Source organism: Papio anubis, chromosome 17, assembly GCF_008728515.1.
Source record: "Papio anubis isolate 15944 chromosome 17, Panubis1.0, whole genome shotgun sequence".
Lineage (NCBI taxonomy): Eukaryota > Metazoa > Chordata > Mammalia > Primates > Cercopithecidae > Papio > Papio anubis.
In genome coordinates this window covers 14,905,894-14,924,820 of record NC_044992.1, presented here as the reverse complement: position 1 = coordinate 14,924,820, position 18,927 = coordinate 14,905,894, and the positions used below count along the sequence as shown (strand labels likewise).

At 46.0% G+C, this 18,927-nt stretch overlaps 1 protein-coding gene and 1 pseudogene across 5 annotated transcripts in view; one reads left to right on the top strand and one right to left on the bottom strand.

Annotated features, from left to right (window-relative positions):
* CDRT4 (CMT1A duplicated region transcript 4) overlaps positions 1-11,056 on the top strand; it is a 32,692-nt gene extending 21,636 nt beyond the window's left edge. For 4 of the 5 annotated variants that reach the window (XM_009189712.4, XM_017950364.3, XM_017950365.3 and 1 more), the window contains 2 exons: positions 7,254-7,328; positions 8,892-11,056. In XM_009189712.4, coding sequence (XP_009187976.2) covers positions 7,254-7,328; positions 8,892-9,319 — 503 coding nt within the window. In that variant the 3' untranslated portion in view covers positions 9,320-11,056. The remainder of the gene's footprint in view (positions 1-7,253; positions 7,329-8,891) is intronic. The other variant, XM_009189713.4, reaches the window with a different exon arrangement.
* Positions 3,339-4,083, bottom strand: LOC101023123 (annotated as a pseudogene).
* Positions 11,057-18,927: the final 7,871 nt, after the last annotated feature.

Here is an 18,927-nt window from a genome sequence, read left to right as displayed (position 1 = left end):
ATTTCCTTTGCCCTTTGAGATTTAGCACAAACATTGTCTCTTCTTGAATCTGCTTCTTGACACCCCTCCCCACCCAGGTTGAGTTAGGAAACTGGTGATCTGTCTTCCTCATGGGGCTGTGAGCTCCTTGAACCAAGGCTCAGTGCCTGCCTGGTGTATGAGATGCTTAGTCAGTACCTGACTGCAGAGTGGTTGATGGAACATGTATTGTCCTATGTACTGGGAGGCCTCTGCTTTTGTTTCTCATAACACAGATGGCAAGGATTCGTCTGGATTTATCAGCATGGGAAACCTGGATTGTGGACCCCTGACTTTGAGAAGGGTAGATCCCAAAGTAAGAGGCAAATGCGGAAAATCCACAGTGGGTTCTGGGTGAGTGCAGGACCTGTGCCTCTCAGAAGAGTAATGTTTGGAGCTCAGGATAGGTTTTTTTGAATGTGTGCAAGTGTGCATTTGTGCATGAATGAATATATGTTGAAAGGCCATAGGTACTTGAACCGTTTTCACCATTGGACAATAAAATGCCCTCAATGTACACGTATAATCGATACAGAAAATAAAGTATAGAAGCATTATCAAGAAGCAACATATCCCCTCCTTCCCATCATAAGTGATGAATCAGTACTGCCAAGTCTGTGTTAGAAGATGAGCAATTCTGATTAGACTCCCACCTCCCCACCCTGATGTGGTTAGAGACAGTTGACCCCCCAGAAAGAGGCACGGTCTGTATAAGAACATGCTAACACTACCAAATGGCCCACCGTATGCAACGTGACTTTTTAAAGACAGTGCGGTAATGGACTTGTTTCTCCTCTTCTTTGTGTGTGTGTTTGTTTCTGGGGAGGGGCGCTAGGGAGGAAGAGATGGTGTCCAACAAATTATTGCACAGGGAGAAGGAGAGAGATGCCTTCTTTCCCGAAAGAACAAGTCGCCCCTCCCCACTCCCACTCCCCTTTGTCTTAACGTTTCTAGGATTCCCAAGGCTCCCCATTGTCTGTGTCACCAAAGGCACAAGAAATGGTCATCTTCTTGTGTGCACCCCGCAGAGCCCATTTGGTAGAGGTGGAGCCATGGTGAGTTGCCATGGGATAGGGGCAGGGTGAAGAAGTGGAGAGAGTCAGAAGGGGGCGCCACTGAGAATCCGGAGGTGTGCACTCACTGTTTCCCCGCGTTTCTCAGTTTGAAGTTCAGGGAGTCGGTGCCTGTGCTGATCCTGTGAGATGGGCAGTTCTGTGGGTCTCCTGTCAGCCCATTCGGGTGGAGATCAGCATGGAAACCGCACGTTCTGCTAAGTGGATCCTTGTCCAGGAGCATCCTTCCAGATCTCAGAGATGAGCTTTTCAAGACACTTCTGGCTTTAGTGGCAGCTTCCTCTTTAGCCAAAAATAAATGAGGAGTGGCCAGAGGGTAGGAAAAAAAAAAAAGAAAAAAGCTAAGGGCAGGGAGGAGATGGAAGGCTAAAGAGGATAAAATGCAGAGGTGAAATGAGGCTTTGCATCAGGTTCCTGTTTGAGAAAATGTGATTCTCCTTCTGGGGCCAGGCAAGACACCTAGGGATGGCTCAGGGAGAAAAGTGAGAGGTGAGACAAACAAAAGAAGCCCTGCAGATTGGAGCAGAGAAGAGACGAAAGAGGCTGAACAGAGGAACACGGGTCTTGTTTCTAGTGGAGCTTGTTCTTCTGCATAGGGACAGTTTTGGGGATTCTGCAGCTGATTTCAGAGGAGGTGATTCATTGAAGACCCAGTTATACCCCGAGAAAGTTCATCATTCTATCCTCTTACTCCATAACGTTCTCTGAGGCTTGCAATTCCAAAACAAGGGCAGAAGAACATTGTTTCACAATCGCCACAGATATGTCACTGGATTCTAGCTCCATGAGATGCCTCACACAATAAATGAATGAATGAATGAATGAATGAGTGATTCCTTGGTCAAATGAGATTAGGGGAAGCTGCATATTCAGTCTTCCTTTTGGAGAATTACAGAACAAATTAATATACAACAGACTGAAAATCCTGCTCCAAAGGAATTTTTTTTAACATGGCAATTTTTTTTTTCTCTAACTTAGTTGACTGAGGACAGGCCTGAAATCTTGCACAATTTAGAAGATGTGGCGACTCCTGGGTTAAACAATCTATATGGCTTTATAGGGCGGCTTTTGCCGTGGGCCCCTTCTTTTTCTTTAAGTAATACCTATTAACATCTTGAGGAGAGACTCCTGCATTCTGTGGGACACGGTTTAGGAAACACTAGATTGAGATAATAATCCACTCGTCATGACTATGTAAATGGCGCTACTTTCACAGCATCAGTGGGGCAAAAAGTCTGAGTGGGGTCGATTTGTGCCAGAGCACTAATCCATCTATCCTGCCTGGAACCCGTAAAATCCTTTTGCAAGATAGTTTCCTGAGATAAGGATGCAGCTTGTGGCCAGAGAGGGTGAGATCATTAGATTTGCATGAGAATCCCATGGCGACCACAGTTTCCTTAGCTCTGGACTTTAAAGCCACTGCTTCTTCTTCTTTGATCTAAGTCAATTTTGGTATTGTCAGGTGGTGGCTGTGTAAATACTCGATGGCCCTTTTAAATGTTTAAAGGCTCCTGAGATGCACTGCTGACTGTAATCAGGGATTCTTCAATGAAAGCATGTGTCTTAGGACTGCAAAGGGACTGAAAAGATCTTCTGGACCCGTTCTCTCTCTCTCTCTCACCCAGGCTAGAGTGCAGTGGGGTGATCTCGGCTCACTGCAATCTCCTCCTGGACTCAAGCAATTCTCCTGCCTCAGACTGCAGAGTAGCTAGGATTACAGGTGCCAAGCCTGTGCTTGGCTAATTTTTGTATTTTTAGTAGAGACAGGGTTTCGCCATGCTGTCCAGGCTGGTCTCGAACTCCTGGCCTCAAGTGATCCACTCACCTTGGCCTCCTAAAGTTCTGGGATTACAGGTGTGAGCCACCGCACCTGGTTCGTTTTCTGTTTCTAAGTAGTTAATAATAATATTTTATAAATCTTCAGTGGTATTTTGTTTTAGATTCTAGAACAGCATTTCCCAAATTTTGCTGCACAGAGAAATTGTCTGGGAAACTTTTAATTCCAATGCCTGTACTGCATCCCATTCCAATCAAATCATGATGTTGGGTGTGGGCGCCTACATTTGTATTTTTCCAAGATCCCTAGTGATTCCAATGTGCTGCAAAGTTTGGGGACCACTGGTTTACAAGCATTTTAATTTCCAAACATTTTTTTTTCCAAATCAATAGGTCTTTTATTACATCTTTTAATATCACAAGTAGGTCTTAGGAATCATCCGGCATCCTGTTTCTGTAGCTGGACATCTCTTAGATCTTATTCATCAGCCTGCTGAACAGTTCCTTTTTCAGAGACATAAATACCGTCCAAAAATTTCCTGATATCCTTGTTTTTAACTGTTGTGGCTTGCTGAATCAAAGCCGCTGAATTTGAAACAAGCTCAATGTCGTTGCCTTCAAGGATTAATTCATCTTTCTGGGCTTGAGATACTGAACAAGCAACACCTGGTCTCATCTGAACCCTGCGGATGTGTTTTTCACTCAAGAAATTTCGGATTTCAACAGGAGATCCCCTCTCCTGGATAATGACATTGATGGGGAAGTGACCATACACAGACCTCAACTTGTAATGGAAGCCCAGTGTAACACCCTTGATCATGTTCTGTCCACGAGTACAAATAGTCCGAACGGTAGCCAGTTCCTTTCTGTTACCCCACGATTTGTCAACCTGGAGCCTTTTTTGTTTTCTTTCCGAGAAGACTGAGTTCTACATTGATGTGATTGAAGTCCCTCTGGGGCCCTTCACGATAACTGTGCGTCCCTTCAGAGTAATGTCAACATTTTCTAGAATGTTGGCAGTCTGATGGCTGAGAACGGTCTTCATTCTTGCAGTAGACGTGGCAAAGAAAGCAATTTCCAGACATTTTTAAAGCAACTGTGGGGTAGGTGTTATGATTCACACCTATAATCCCGGCACTTTGGGAGGCAGAGGTGGGAGGATCATTTGAGCCCCGGAGCTTGAGATCAGACTGGGCAAAATAGCGAGACCCCTGTCTCTACTTAAAAAAAGAAAAAATTATCCAGGTATGGTGGTGTGTTCCTGTAGTCCCAGCTACCCAGGAGGTGAAGGCAGGAGGATCGCTTGAGCCCAGGAGTTGAAGGCTGCAGTGAGCTACGATCGTGCCACTACACTCCAGCCAGAGTGACAGAGTGAGGCCCTGTCTCTAAAAAAAAAAAAAAAATTTACAGAACTGTGTCTCTCCGGGACAGGAGTTCATCCTCATCCTCATTTTGTAAGTGACCACTGAGGTCCTAAGAAGTTAAGGAAGGTGATCAAGATGGATTGTTTCACATTCCAGGTAATTGAATGATCTAGGCCAAACCCAGTCTATCAGACTAGATTCTGAAAATGGTGGGATGAGAGATTGAGTGGGGGGAGTGGGGAGCTGGCCCTGAAAGCCCAGTGGTCTGAACATGGGCTTTGTGTCTGTAGGAAAAACAAGAAAGCCGCTTCAACACTCTGCCTCCTGCCCCTCCCGTCAATGCTGTTTCTGTCTGTAGACTGCTGGTTTGCATTTCATTTACAGGGACACAAAATGGAACCTTTGTGCTGGAATTGAAGGAAATTATAAAAGCCCACAGCTTCTCTTCAGACTTAATGTCAACTATTTGTCTCCTGTTATTTTCAAACAAACAAGTCCTTCCCATGAGTTTCGAGGCAGTCTCAAACACTCCCTCCCTTGGCTCTTTCTATGGTTTCCTAGTCCCTGCTTCAGCAGGCATGAGAAAAACCCACCATTTGTAGACTTGTCCTATCAGTCACACGGCACAGCTGTAGGGGTCAGGTGAGTCCTGGCCAGAGGCTCTGAGCAGAGTGGTGGGTCACACAGATGCACACAAGTCTGGAAACCAATGTTTGACCAAGACTGTGCTTTCCTCAGGCTTCAGGTTCATCAACTAGAAACTTAGAAGCAATGATGAAAGAAATGACTCCCAAATCTCCCAAATACTGCCAGCTGAAACATATTGCCACCATCTGGCATCCTATTTTACATATGAGAAGATGAAGAAATTTCTTTCTTTTTTTTCTTTTTGGAGACGGAGTCTCGCTCCATTGCCCAGGCTGGAGTGCAACGATGTGATTCCAGCTCACTGCAACCTCCGCCTCCCGGGTTCAAGCAATTCTTCTGCCTCAGCCTCCCGAGTAGCTGGGATTACAGGCGTGCACCACCACGCCCAGCTAATTTTTTATATTTAGTAGAGACAGGGTTTCACCATGTTAGCCAGGTTGATCTCGAACTCCCGACCTCAGGTGATCTACCCTCCTCTGTCTCCCAAAGTGCTGGGATTATAGGCATGAGCCACGGTGGCCAGCCAAGAAATTTCTGACAATGCTAAAATGTGGAAGACAAGTAAAGAGTTCTATTTCCACTAGAGGTAGAGAGAGGCCCAAGTTGAGTGGCCACTTGCATGTCATGCTCTGTGTTATGGGGGACTTGGAATGGATGACTTTAAATTCTGAGGCCCTATAGTAGGTCTTAGAAGGAAAACTAAGATGCTTTACCTTACAATTAAAAAAAAAATGATGACATGAAAGTTTCTGTAGGTTAGATGACTATTAGAGCATTATTTCTTCCCTAGCCTCAGAATAATGACATTGTGAATTCTTCTAGAACTGCACTGTTGTGGAAGATTGCCATTGATACCCACAGCAGGGACTCCGTAAGATCTGTCTCTAAATAGGTTTGACCAAAAAACACCTTTTTTTTGGAGTATGAATGAATCTGGGATGTCATCCTTTGTTAGATGCTGAAATGTGTGAGTAATTTACTTTATAAAAATAGTGGAATTTAAAGTTGCCCCTGTCAATGACACACTCACTAGTATTCCACAATAGTTCCTTGATTAGGGAAAAAGGGGGATGAAAAACCTGGGAAGTGCTTATCTCAGAGGAGTGTTCCATGCAGAAATGAGTCAGTCCTCACGAGTATATGGGAGCTGATAAAAAAGGCTTAACACTCACTACTCAGTCTAAACTGGGGCTACTCAGAGTATGAACCACAGACCAGCAACATCAGTATCATTTAGGAGTTAGTTAGAGATGCAAATTCTCAGGTCCTCAAAACAGACCTACCGAATGAGAATCTCTAAGGTGGGACCTGGGTATCTGTGGTTGCACAAGGTCTCCAGATGATTCTAGTGCTTGCTAAAATTTGAGAAGCACTGCCTTCGATCCATGGTTCTCAAAGTGTGGTCTCCAGACCAAAAAGCACCAGCATCATCTGGGAGCTGTTCAGAATCATCTGAGACTCTTTCTCAATGGGCATTTGCAGGTGATAGTGGAAATGCTTCATGGCGTTTTTAAGTGCTTAAACGCCGCAGAGATGGCAAAATTGAGTATAGAAATGTAATGAACTCTTAGGTTTGTGCATGTGTCTTAGAGCTGGAAAGGAACCAAAAAGATCTCCTGGACCCATTTCTTGTCTCTAGGTAGTTAATAATATAACCTTACAAATCTCCAGTAGTTTTTTTTTTTCTTTCCCCGTTTTGGTTTAAAACAGTGGTTGCTAAATCAGCAACTCTAGAGGTGGGCCCAGCAATCTGGGCTTTAACAATCTCTCCAGGTGGATGCAGCCTCAAGATTGAGAACCGCTACACGGTTTCCATTGGATTTTCCCCCCTGCATGGCCGCATAGAGCATTAGACTTCCATGTTTCAACTTGGGCTTGGGGCCCCGGTAGCTGACTCCTGGCCGCTGCCCATCTCTGCTACCTTCTCTCCCTGATTCCAGGCTGAGAAGTGCAGGTTGTATGTCGCACTTGTAGTAATGTGACCACTCTCGGAATCTGGTAGAGGAGGTAGCAAGGTTTTGAAATGGGGACTTTTTTTCCCCACTTCCCCTCTGTGAACCAGCCTCCACACAGCCCCCAGCCTACCCAGCCTCTCTCCTTTAAAGCTAGGAGACTGGAAAGCAGAAAACCAAGAGACTGTCATGACAGCCTACAGCTCTTGAGCAAGGCCATGCCTGCAGGCCTTTGCGGGGCTCACCTGGCCTGTCTCCAGCTCCACAGAAAACATGTCCTCTTCTCAGGGGATGAAGTCACCTTAGCCTCATGCAGAGACCATATAGGACTTAGGACCTCCCGCCCAGGGTGGCTACTAATCGCTTTCCTACACTCAGGCCAGTTTGAGGAGTCTCTGGCTAACAGGCGTATTTTCCCATAGGAATCCGGACCTGTGATGTTAAGAAATCAGTAAATATTAAAAAGAAGATGGATGCAAGAAGGATGAAGAAAGAAGGTAGGGTTGGGAGCGTTACCAATGGAAGCTCCTGCCCTGGGGCTGTCTAGGGTTGGAGGATTTGCAGTGGGAAGAGGCCACTGCGCGGCCACTCTCGTTATGCTGGCAGAGAACAAAGCATGTTCAGGAGATGGAAGGGGGTTGCTGCTCATTTTGCTCCAGGCATTTGAGTTTGGACTCTGCCAGATTCATGCAAATGCCCTATCCCACAAGATCTTTACATTTGCTCGGAGGAGGCAAGGGTGAACAGTCTGTGCTTGGAGGCCTTGCCGGGAATTTTCTAGGGAGAGGTAATGTCACACATGACTTTTACAGGGAGATGGAATCCTTCTACAGCACATTCTTTCCTGACAGCTCTGTCCCCAGACAAGCTCCAGCTCCTGGACACGCACGAGGTAGTGTGGGAATACAACCTACACTTCACTTGATTATCCCCACTGACGGCATTTTTTTTAAAACTACATTCAGTTTGGAGATGGCAAGATGACTCTTTTAACTCCCCTCCCTGCAAAACTCCAGTTGAACTGACCAAAGAAATAGAGAATGAGGGAAAGAATGCACCACATAAGAACACAGAGGAAGGTAGCAGCTGCAGGAGAGAAATGGAATCATTTCTGCTAAATAGAGTGACGTTGCAAATGAAAGATCGGAAGGACTGACATGCCCATGATTTTGGATCTGTAAAGGAACAGGCTGCTTGATAAACTAATGGACTGAATTTCTAGCAACACCTACCCCTCTTGGCAAACACCCAAAACTTCTGGCCAGCAACCATAGTGAAAAGCTTTGTGTTTTTTTGAGCCTTGTTAAGCTTGAGTTCAAACCCACCACTTGTTAGTCGTGCAAGCTAGTCAGCCTCAGTTTCGTTCTCTATTAAATGGGGAGAATACCTACCTTATAAGGTGTAACTAGGATTAAATGAAATAGTTTGGGCTGGGAGACATAGCCAAAAGTTTTAGGTACCATTTACTGATTACTACATGTCATGTACTGTGCTAAAAGCTTTACATAAATTATCTTTAATCCACAAGAAATTTCCATGAACTTTGTCTTGTTCTAATCACCATTTTACAGATGAGGCACTTGAAGTTTAGCAAGGTTAAGAAACTTGTTCAAGGTTCACAGCTACGAAAAGGGTAGAGTAGGAATCTGAAGCAGACAAGTACAGAACCCATGCTTTTAAGCACTAAGATGTACTGTTCCAAGCCCTTGAAATAATTATTTTCTTTAGTTGTCAGGCCTTCGATTAACCACTTTTATTGGTGAAAAAATAGAAGTTTAGGGGTAAAACAATTTGAGGTTATGCAAATATTTAAAATCAATCAGGTCTGTTTGATTCTGTCTCTTGCTCCTTACGATTCTGTCATTGTTTAATTGATATACTTTCTAGGATGTCATTCTGTTCCCCTACTTTGAATTGGATTTTATTCTGACTGAATACAAGGGGTGCAAAATAGGGAGGACTTCAAAATCTGGTTCCGAGGCCTTCCCATTGTGTGAAGAACCGAGCTATTGCATGTGACTGCCTCTAAATGGCCTGCATTTGTCTTTCTTTGCTGGTAGGACTCACAGAAAACACTGGACTTCCCCGGAAGCTGCTTGAAAAACACGACCCCTGGCCAGCCTATGTCACCTATACCTCCCAGACAGTGAAACGACTCATTGAGAAAAGCAAAACTAGAGAACTGGAATGCATGCATGCCCTTGAAGAAAGCCCCTGGGCATCTAGGCAGAATAAACCTTCCAGCGTCATTCAGCCAAAAAGGAGAAAGTCGTCCAAGTCTTCCGGCAAAGCTGTGTTCAGGGACATGCTGTCAGAATCCACGTTATCAATGTGGGGTGCTTATTCGGTATCGGCCATGGCTCCTACCATGATCCCAGAACCCACACGCTTACATACGGATTCCAGAGACTGTCCAGCTGAAAACTATAACAAGATCATCTTTGCCCGAAAGCCTGTGATGAGGATGCTCTCTACAGTTCGCTACTGACCAACAAGGAGAAACATGCAAATGTTTAACTAGGGGTCCCTGCAGCCATCCCCCAAGAACGTACAGCAATTAAGCTCCATTTACCACTCATTTCATGGTGTCCTTTAAATCTGAACTTGCTCTTGCTCATGCAGAGCTTGGTTGAGAGAAACCAGATTAGAATGTGAGCTGTAGGTGGGTGGGTGAGTGTGTGCCCTCCCACACTGCTCTCTGGTGGGGTTGAGCAGTCCCCGGCTCTAGTCTCTGCCACAGATGCTCAGGACCAAAATGTGGGTGATTCGTCTGGGTCCAGGCAGGAGATAGAAATCACACCAGCTATTTTATTAGAGATAATATAAAGGATGATTAACCAGGTGACAGTAAAGGGCAGGAAGGGAATACAAAGGTATGCATGGAGGTAGCACCACAGGAAGCAGGCATCACACTTGAGGCTTGGGAACAAGAGGAAGATGCTGGACTCATTGAAAGGTAGTTGCCTGGAGAAGGGAAACGGGGCTGAATCTCAGACTTCTGAGGTGGGGGAGTGGGGATGCTGCTCAACGCAGCTGGTATCTCTGAGCTCCAAGGAGAGCCCCTGTGGGGATGGTTCCCCTGCCTTTGAATTGGGGAGCTGTTTTGTTGGTGTCTCTGAGGGGACCCCCACTGAGGCTGCTTTTGTGAGTGTTGGAAAAACCAAAAACTGCATTGAAACGTTTCTGGGAGGAGTTGCCACTGCCCAGGTGAAGAAAAAGTGCTGCTAAGGTTAGCAACCTGTCTGGCAGGGATAGGAAGCTGATAGAAAGTGAACAGGAAGCAAACAGGAAGTGAACAAGGAGCCACTTCCTACTTCCTCCTTATCCTTGCAGATTCCTGCTAGCGCTCCCGAGGGCAGAGCCTATCAGGGCACGAAGCCAGAATGTGGTTTGTAGAATCCCAGCCCCAGCATCTCCAAGCATAGGATGGATTTTGAAGCCAAGAGAAAATTAGCTCTTGGCTGGGTTCTGAGTGATCCCACCCAGCTGCTCCTGGACCTGGTATTGAGAGGTTTTTCCCTTGGAGGGCAAACAAAGTGGCGGTGGGGACCAGGGTGCCCCCTACTGAGAAATGGAGAGCCCTTTTCCCCTGTAATTTTCTGAGGTTTGCCTCGTGGAGCCGAGTGCTTGGGGGAGGAGCTCCTGGCAGGACTCCTGCTGTTATTTGTCAGAGGACAGCTAGGATTGGTTCACCCATGCTCTAAGTTGGCCCCAAAGCGAGCTATGCTGAACTCTTCTCCATCTCCAAGAAGACAACCTTTGTCTTTACATGCAAGAGGGATCCAGTTATGACAGGCTGACCCAGTTGGTTTTGTGTTTGGGGTTTATCTACTGAGTAAGGCTGACCTTACCTGAGTTTCTGTATGTGTATTTGCAAGACAGTTAATACTAATCCAGCATCCTTCACAGAGATGTAGTAACTTATAGAAGTGTCATTTGGAAAAGTTGAATTTGCCCTGCAAGGCATGTTCTCCATTCAAGGGTCTTGTGTAAACGTTTGCAGACACAGGTGCGGCGTTGGAGAACTCACCTCTGGCTCCTCTGCTTTTGTGTTGGGACAGCTGCCTAAATTAGGAGCTCTAGACCTATTCTTGGTTCCCAACTGTTGGTCAGAATGAATTTTTTGCAAAAATATAGGTGGTTTCCAGGGAATTTAAATGATTGTATTTTGTGTCCATGGAATGTTTATAGACATGGAGGCAGGCGATAAATTTCTCCAGTACTTTTTAAAATCTCTTTTGTTCTTTTATGGTTGTTCATTTCTGGGTTATATTTGGGAAAGTATAGATTATAGAGACTCATTGAGTGTTAGAGATTATTGGAATTTGGGGTTATTTCTTTTAATACCTTGAAGGGCAGAGTGGTATGGTAATTTACTGAAGATTGCACAGTTTTTAAAAAAATTTCTAAGCATTTAATAGTTTTTACAAAAGTATGTACTCTATAAATTAAAATGATTTTTCTGTTTTTTTTTTTGTTTTTGTTTTTTTGTTTTTTTGTTTTTGAGAGACAGTCTCGCTCTGTCGCCCAGGCAGGAGGGCAATGGCACAACCTCTGCTCATTGCAACCTCCACTGCCCAGGTTCAAGCAATTCTCCTGCCTCAGCCTCCTGAATAGCTGGAATTACAGGCGTCTGCCACCACATCCAGCTAATTTTTATATTTTTAGTGGAGATGGGGTTTTCCCATGTTGGTCAGGCTGGTCTTGAACTCCTGACCTCAGGTGATCTGCCCGCCTTGGCCTCCCAAAGTGTTGGGATTACAGGCATGAGCCACCACACCCAGCAAAATAATTTTTCTGTAGATATCATTGTTTAAATTAATTTAATTCTCAGTCTGTTATAACAACACAAGCATTAGCTTAGGATATCATTAACATCTGATGTTGTGATAGAAATTGTCTGTGTTCCATGACTGTGGTCCAGAAGCATTACCTCCTAAGGCAATTTAACAAAGAAAAAGAGTCTAATTCCTTTTAATGGGGAACTCTGCTCAAGCCCGAGCTGGGACTCGCAGGTCTGGCTAACACTGAGACTTAACCAGCCATGACTACATGAATTCCACCAGAGAAGCAGCAGCTGGATTCAGTAATGAAGCCTTGGTCACTGGGGGAGGAGGATGATCCTGGGGGAGGAGGATGACCTGCCATGTCTGGTGCTCAGATGTGTCCCTTGGTTCAGCTCTTCCTGAGTGCCATGTGGGTGGTGATCAATGATTCAAACTCTCAAATGGCCCTTTCACTAAAAATCCTTGAAGAGCCTGGGGTACATATACAAAGTGGGGAGAGGTCTTGACTTCACAATGCATCAACAAGAAGGTCCCACTGCTCTGGGTATGGACAAGAAACAGCCAGGTCTGGTAGACCCCATGGGTGCTTGGCAGGACCAGCTTTGTTCATGAGAAACCAAGAGACATCCTTGGCACTGCCAGAAATAGACATGGAGCCCTTGCTAAGGCTTCATCACGAGCAGCCAGGGCATGGAGTGGAATGCAGGTTATTCCTAATGTAACCTCATCTGTCTGTCCAAGCTGGAGAGGCCCCGGGGTATCTCAGATTACACTAAACATATTTAACTTACATCTCTCAGAGGGACCTGCTTTCCTCTGATGTTCCACAGCCCGCAGCTTCTTTTTATTTATCTCTTCTCCATATGGAATTTTCTGCTTGGCAGGAGAGCTGTTTCAATTAGTCTCCCTGACGTAGCAGGTTCATGAAACATCAGAATATGTACTTTGTTAGTCCGTCTGTGTTGCTCTGTAACTAAGGCCCGGTCTGACACATATTGAGCAGCTGCTTTGAGCGGATTCTTTGGCTCCCTGTACAGAGTATGGTATTTACCCATTTGCAGATTCCACGGTTGGCGTTTAAACAGTTGAAGTTTAACCTCGGCAGCATGACTGAGCCTGCTGGTCATTTTCATGTTGGCAGGAGCTGTTAGGACATCAAATAGTTCCACATTCTGCAGCCTTTCTAGCCATGGGCTGGGAGCATGTCTTAAAGGATGTTAGTCTGCGTGACAGATAAGACGCTGCAGGAGGCTAGGCGCGGTGGCTCACACCTGTAATTCCAGCATTTTGGGAGGCCGAGGTGGGTGAATCACCTGAGGTGAGGAGTTCGAGACCAGCCTGGCCAACATGGTGAAACCCCATCTCTGCTAAAATACAGAAAAAATTAGCCAGGCGTGGTGGTGGGCGCCTGTAATCCCAGCTACTCAGCAGGGAGGTGGAGGTTGCAGTGAGCCAAGATAGTGCCATTGCACTCTAGAGCCTGGGCAACAAGAGCGAAACTGTCAAGAAACAAACAAACAAACAAACAAACAAAAACAAACAAAAGAGGCTGCAGGAAAGTCTTCAAGGGGGTAACTCATAAACAAAGGCACAGTGCAGATGTGGGCAAGCCACAGATATTTGGGGTGGCCTAGGAGCCCTCTGACTGGAATAGGAGGTCGGGTGAGAACTAAACAAAGAGCAGTTGTCGACTTTATCAACAGCAAGTCTAGGAACCCCTTTGGAATGAGACTAGAGCAGTAGGATCAGTCCCTTAGTCTTTTTTTTTCGTTTTTTTTTTTTTTTTTTTTTTAAATAGAACAGGGAGAACAAGATGAGCACCCTGAGGTAGGGTTTTGATCCTTGGGTCCTAAAGGGGGTCTTCAGAGGCAGTGGAGGAGTTACATGCAGCAGCGCAGCTCTCGGTGCTGGAATCCCAACCACGGACTGACGATGCATCCAGGAAGACAAGAATCTAGGAGTAGGAATGGCAGCCCTGCAGCCTCACTCCATGTGGACAGCGGTTGCGAAAAGATTGTTAAAGTGCTTTGCGAGCTGGGTCCCAGCAAATGTACGTATCTGGACGATGTGGCTCTTTTCAGCCTCGATTGAGTCATTCATTCTTGGAGGCTTTTTGGAATCCCCACACTTTTAGACCAAAGGGCACATTTTCAGAGCCCACACATTATCAGTGCCAGATAAGAGTAGACGCACTGAGAAACCAGGGGAGGTAGAGCCGGGGAAGGGGAGTAAACAGGGACCTGAGGTTTACTGTGATCTGATGTTGTCAGAGCCGGGGCTGAAGCTAAGGGCTGGGCTTATGTTTGTCAAGCAACCAGGAAAATCTCTGTCTTTTCCTTTCACTACACATCCCCACATCCCCTTCCCGCTGTCTCTCACCAGGAACCCCAAGACTTCAGCCAGCTACTGTGGTGCTTGCAAACCCCACAACGGTGTCCTAGATCTGTAGGGCATGGCTAGGCTGGGCCTCTCCCCAGCTCTGAGGATGTATGTGGGAACATGGGGGCATGCTGGGCAGGGCCAGATGGAGATGAAGAAATACCTCACGTTAGGTGGGGCTTGAAGCCACCCCATATTCTCTGCCTTGAGCCTGACGATGATCTGACTTCTTTATGAGGCAGGCCAGAATATACAGGTACCCACTCTTGTTAGCACACTGCTCAGGGCAGCAGATGGCATGGAAAGGACCCTTGACTTGGTGCCGAGACCTTGTCTTTTCTCCCAGGCCCTATATTCCAGGGCCAATGGAAATTCCAACCCCATCTATGGCCTTTCTTAGAAGCTTCTGTTGTTGGGGGCCCGGCAAAGCTCATGGTTATCAATTCACGTCCTTTCTAGATTCAATTGGTCAGTCACCCAGAGCATTCCATTATTTTTGGTAGACAAAGGGATGTGAGAAGCCACAGGATTTCAGGCAAGTTAAAAACCTGACCTTTGGGTTCTTTCTGTGTGTCTGCCAATGGGGAGGGTTTTTATGGAGAGCAAAGTTAGTCCCAGAAGTACTAACTTCTGGAAGGAAGACAGGTGGCCCTCAGTGTGCCAAGCTCTCTGCTCACAGTTTTGCATTTTGGAGCTTGTCTAAGCTCCCACAGACTTAGACCCATGCTCACTAGTTGATTAGATAATTATGGAAGAAGGAGAGCCCCTTCGAGATTGGAACTTGGGCCTCTCAACTCCAAGTGCAGGCTGCTTCCCCGAAATTCAGATCTCCTCTTCATTGGTGTTACCCATGACAACCCTGCTCGTGTCCTCAAGTACAGCAGATGAGTTTGTCCAGTGGCTGCTGACCCCAGCTTCAGTCATGGCTCCTCAATTGTGAAGCAGCCCCGCTGGAGACCCCTCTTCATGTGGCTGATTTACTGTGTGTCCCTGGACCAGCAGAGGTAGGATGGTGAGGCTGAAGGTCCCGAGACCTGGGCAAGGTCAGCTGTGTTTGCCGTCATATTTCCAGAGCCCTGCAATGCCCTGGCACAGAGTTGGTGCTCGAGTATTTATTGAGCAAGTGATTTGTGAGAACAAGTCTTAGCACCCAATCTAAAATGCACTGGGAAGAAGTGGTTTCTTTCATCATGTCCAGAGGCTGGAAAAACCACTTGACTTTTATAAAGTTTGAAACACTGAGTAGGCAGCTCTGCTATGAAGGCTACGAAGGTTCCGTCTAGTCCCAAGAGTATGATTTGAGTGAACTCTTCAGTAGGTTCCTTTCATGTACCCTTCCTTATGGGATATTAGAGAGAGAGAAGGAACAGGAGGCACAAGTTCAAAAAACTTAACATATAGTGATTCTATTCTTTTAAATGACCAATCCATACCTATCTGATGGAATTCCAAGTAGATTTCCTTTTCTTTAGCCTTCATCAGAAGGGGCGTAATTTCCCAGACCTAACCTATTCCTTGTTCCCATGTTTGCAGCATGCCAACAGGCGCTCAACAAATATGCACCCAGTGCTGCCTGTGCCAGGCTTGGTGCCAGGGCCCCAGCCGTGCACACAGGAGACGCAATCAGGCTTACTTCCCGGCAGTGGAGCGTTAGACAAGCGCATGATCGCATTGCAGTGGTGATGCGAGTTACGAAGTGCAGGGCTGTGTGAGTGTATTTGCTTTAGGCTCATGACGCGTTCTCTCAGTCTCATGAAAGAGGGATTACGGAAAGAGGCAGGATTAGTATCAGGACAGCTGCTCATAAAAAGGAGTGAGGTCATGGAGAATTTTTGGCCAAGTTGAATGTGAGTGGCTGGGTAAGTTTTTAAAACTTTGCAAAGCTGCGTTCGGGTTATATTCAGCCCCTACATCCATGTTTGTTTCTGTAGCGCCATGGAGCGATCCCTGGTTCAGACAGGCTTTAGGTCAGGGCATCTCTCTCTGTAGCCCAGTGTAGTGACAGCACAGAGGAAGTGTCAAACATATGTACGCTGTTTGTTCCAGGTCTCTTATTCCCTGACTGCCTCTCTATCCTAGAGGACTGAGCTGGGCAGCTACAAAGGAGACCTCAAGGCCCCATCAATGTCCTCTCCAGACCTGGGGCAGGTGCCAGGTCTAAGCCTTTAGCATCTGGCTCCTGGCCTGCTAGGCCCCACCTCACATTTCTAGTTCTCCCGAGCAAAAGGGCTAGCTCTTCCTCTCATTTCTTGACTGTGGCAGATGGCCCCTGCTCCCAACTTGCTTGGTCAGGTTTCCGGGGGCCTCTCTGTAGACTGAGGTGTGGGGTACATTTCAACCGTGACTTTGCCCTCGTTCTATCTCCTTCCAACTTCTTTGGTTATAGCCATAGTACTCCTCACTCTGTCTTTTATTCTTTTACTCTTCTTTCCTTCCTTTCCTTTCTTCAACTTTCTTTCTTCCTGTTGCCTCCCTCCCTCCTTTCCCTTCTTCTCTACCTTTGGAGCTTCATTCATTATTTTTTAAATTGCAAAATTAAATGATGCTTGTTGCAAGTAACTCAGGTTTTCTTGAAGTGTGACAAGTGACCCTGACCATGTCAAACCTTAGGGGGGAGCATATATTCTTTAATATTCAGATATTAGGAGTAGGAGCTCCAGCCTGAGGACAAAGGAGAGTTCCCGCATACTTTCTGGGAAGCGCTAAGAAATGTTTGTGTATTCCACAAAACCACCCTAATGACCACTGGTCCCCTCCGGCCACCCATCTCCTCCCTGAAGCAGCGGCTGCAGGATCCCAGGTCACTGCTTTTCTGCCCCTCCCCACCGTAGCTATTGGATCCCCCTGCAGCTTCCCAAAGCACAGCTCTGCTAGGTTCGCCAAAGCCAACCATGTCTGCTGTGATGGATTGGGGACATCAGAAGCTAAACAGAGTAAATTACAATTGCTATCAGAAGTGGCTACTCTGGATGGGGTGGTGGGGGGCGGGGTGAGGGGTGGCCTAAATCACAACCTAAACGTGACTTCTGTTCCCTGGTGAGGGCCGGCTCACCCTTCAACATGGATCTCAGTGTATCTGCATAACTCAGAATCCAGGACCAGTTCTTCCTTAATCCTGGAGATATTGGGGCCTCCTGCACCTTACTTTGCCCTGTCCATAGGCTCCCTCTTTTCTTGATCATAGACAAAATTACCCTGAGAACAACAACAGCCTCATCCATGAGATGTAGTTTAGTTTTCCTGGTATGGAAAAGACAACCACAATATCCAACAGTACATTGTCTGTTGCATGACTTGTTCAGTCAGGAAATACAGTGTATTTGGAGCTTCAGAATGATTTAACAGAGCAGGGGGCTTTTGTTTGGTCCTCTTTAGAGTTCCACTGCCAGAACATGGGGTAAGTTAAGCCTTATAATCACTCACAGCTTTCAAATAGAACACACACAGCATCTCCATCACCATCGAGATGACCACCTTCATCATCTTCACCTGCAACCCCATCACTACGGCCATGACTATCACCACCATACCACTACCATCACCATCACCTCCACCATCACCACTGTGACCATCACCTCCACCTTCATTACCACCATCACCATGACCACCACCACCACCTCCATCTCCACCTGCAACCCCATCACTACCGCCATGACCATCACCACCATCACTACCATCACCTCCACCACCACCACCACCACTGTGACCATCACCATGACCACCACCATCACCACCAGAAACACTGAACAAAATAATGAAAGTGCAGCCTTAGGCTGGGCACGTTGGCTCACACCTGTAATGCCAGCACTTTGGGAGGCTGAGGCGGGCAGATCACTTGAGGTCAGGAATTAAAGACCAGCCTGGCCAACATGGTGAAACTCCGTCTCTACTAAATGTAAAATACTAAATGTACTTCTCTCCTTTGACATCTACCCCAAGGAGTAACCACTGTTTACAGCTTGGCATATATCCTTTCAGACTCTTCTTTTTCAGTACAAATACACAGATATATTTAATGTATGTATACACATAATACACACAGTTATTTTTAATGATATCTCTATACATATCCTACAACTTGCTTTTTCCGCTTAACGTCTCTCCCTGTTAATTTAAAATTGCCTCGATTTTTTGGATTGCAGAGAAATGCTGGAGCTCATGTATCCATTCCTCCTCCTGATGAGTAACTCAGCCTGGTTTCGCTTTTTCTCCACTCCAACCATTGTTGCAATGAGCTTCCTGAGGCAGCTCATCTCCTTGTCTTCCCATGCTGCTTCCCTGAGTGTCTCAGGGGCTTTCTAGGTCTCATTCCTGAGGAAATTGAAGCAGTGGGATGTATGGGCACCTCATATTTGAGCTTCTTTTCCTGTAGGTTCTTTAGAAACGTATGTGTGTGGTGGTGGGAGAGTCCTGGCTTCTAGAATGCACAAACAGGACGATCAGAGATCCTGGTGCTTGAGTGATCTCAAAATATAAATCATGTTTCAAATGATGAAGCAAAGCAGGGGTAATGACTGCCTCACTCTTTTTTTCCCACATCCTCCAGGTCTCTGCATGTCTTATTACAGGATTCCTTGTACAGTTGCACATGCTGAGCACTGCACAATTTCAGAATGATGGGAGTGGAGACACAATTTCACATAGACCATAATGAAAATGAAGTTCTTTGGAATAGTGTAACATGACAACCCTGGCTTTATAGTAGAAATGATTAAGTAAATGTTCTCTTTTTTAAAAAAATACTGTTTTTACAAAGAGGAGATCTTACAAAATAACTTTCTTTTGACTCTCTCATGTGACAGTGCATCATGGATATCCTCAAAGTCAACGGATAGAGCTATAACTCACTCTTTCCAATAGCTGAGTAGTGCCCCATAGTAATCAATGCTTCCTCATTTGATTTGATTTATTTGATTTTGGCAAGTTCAAG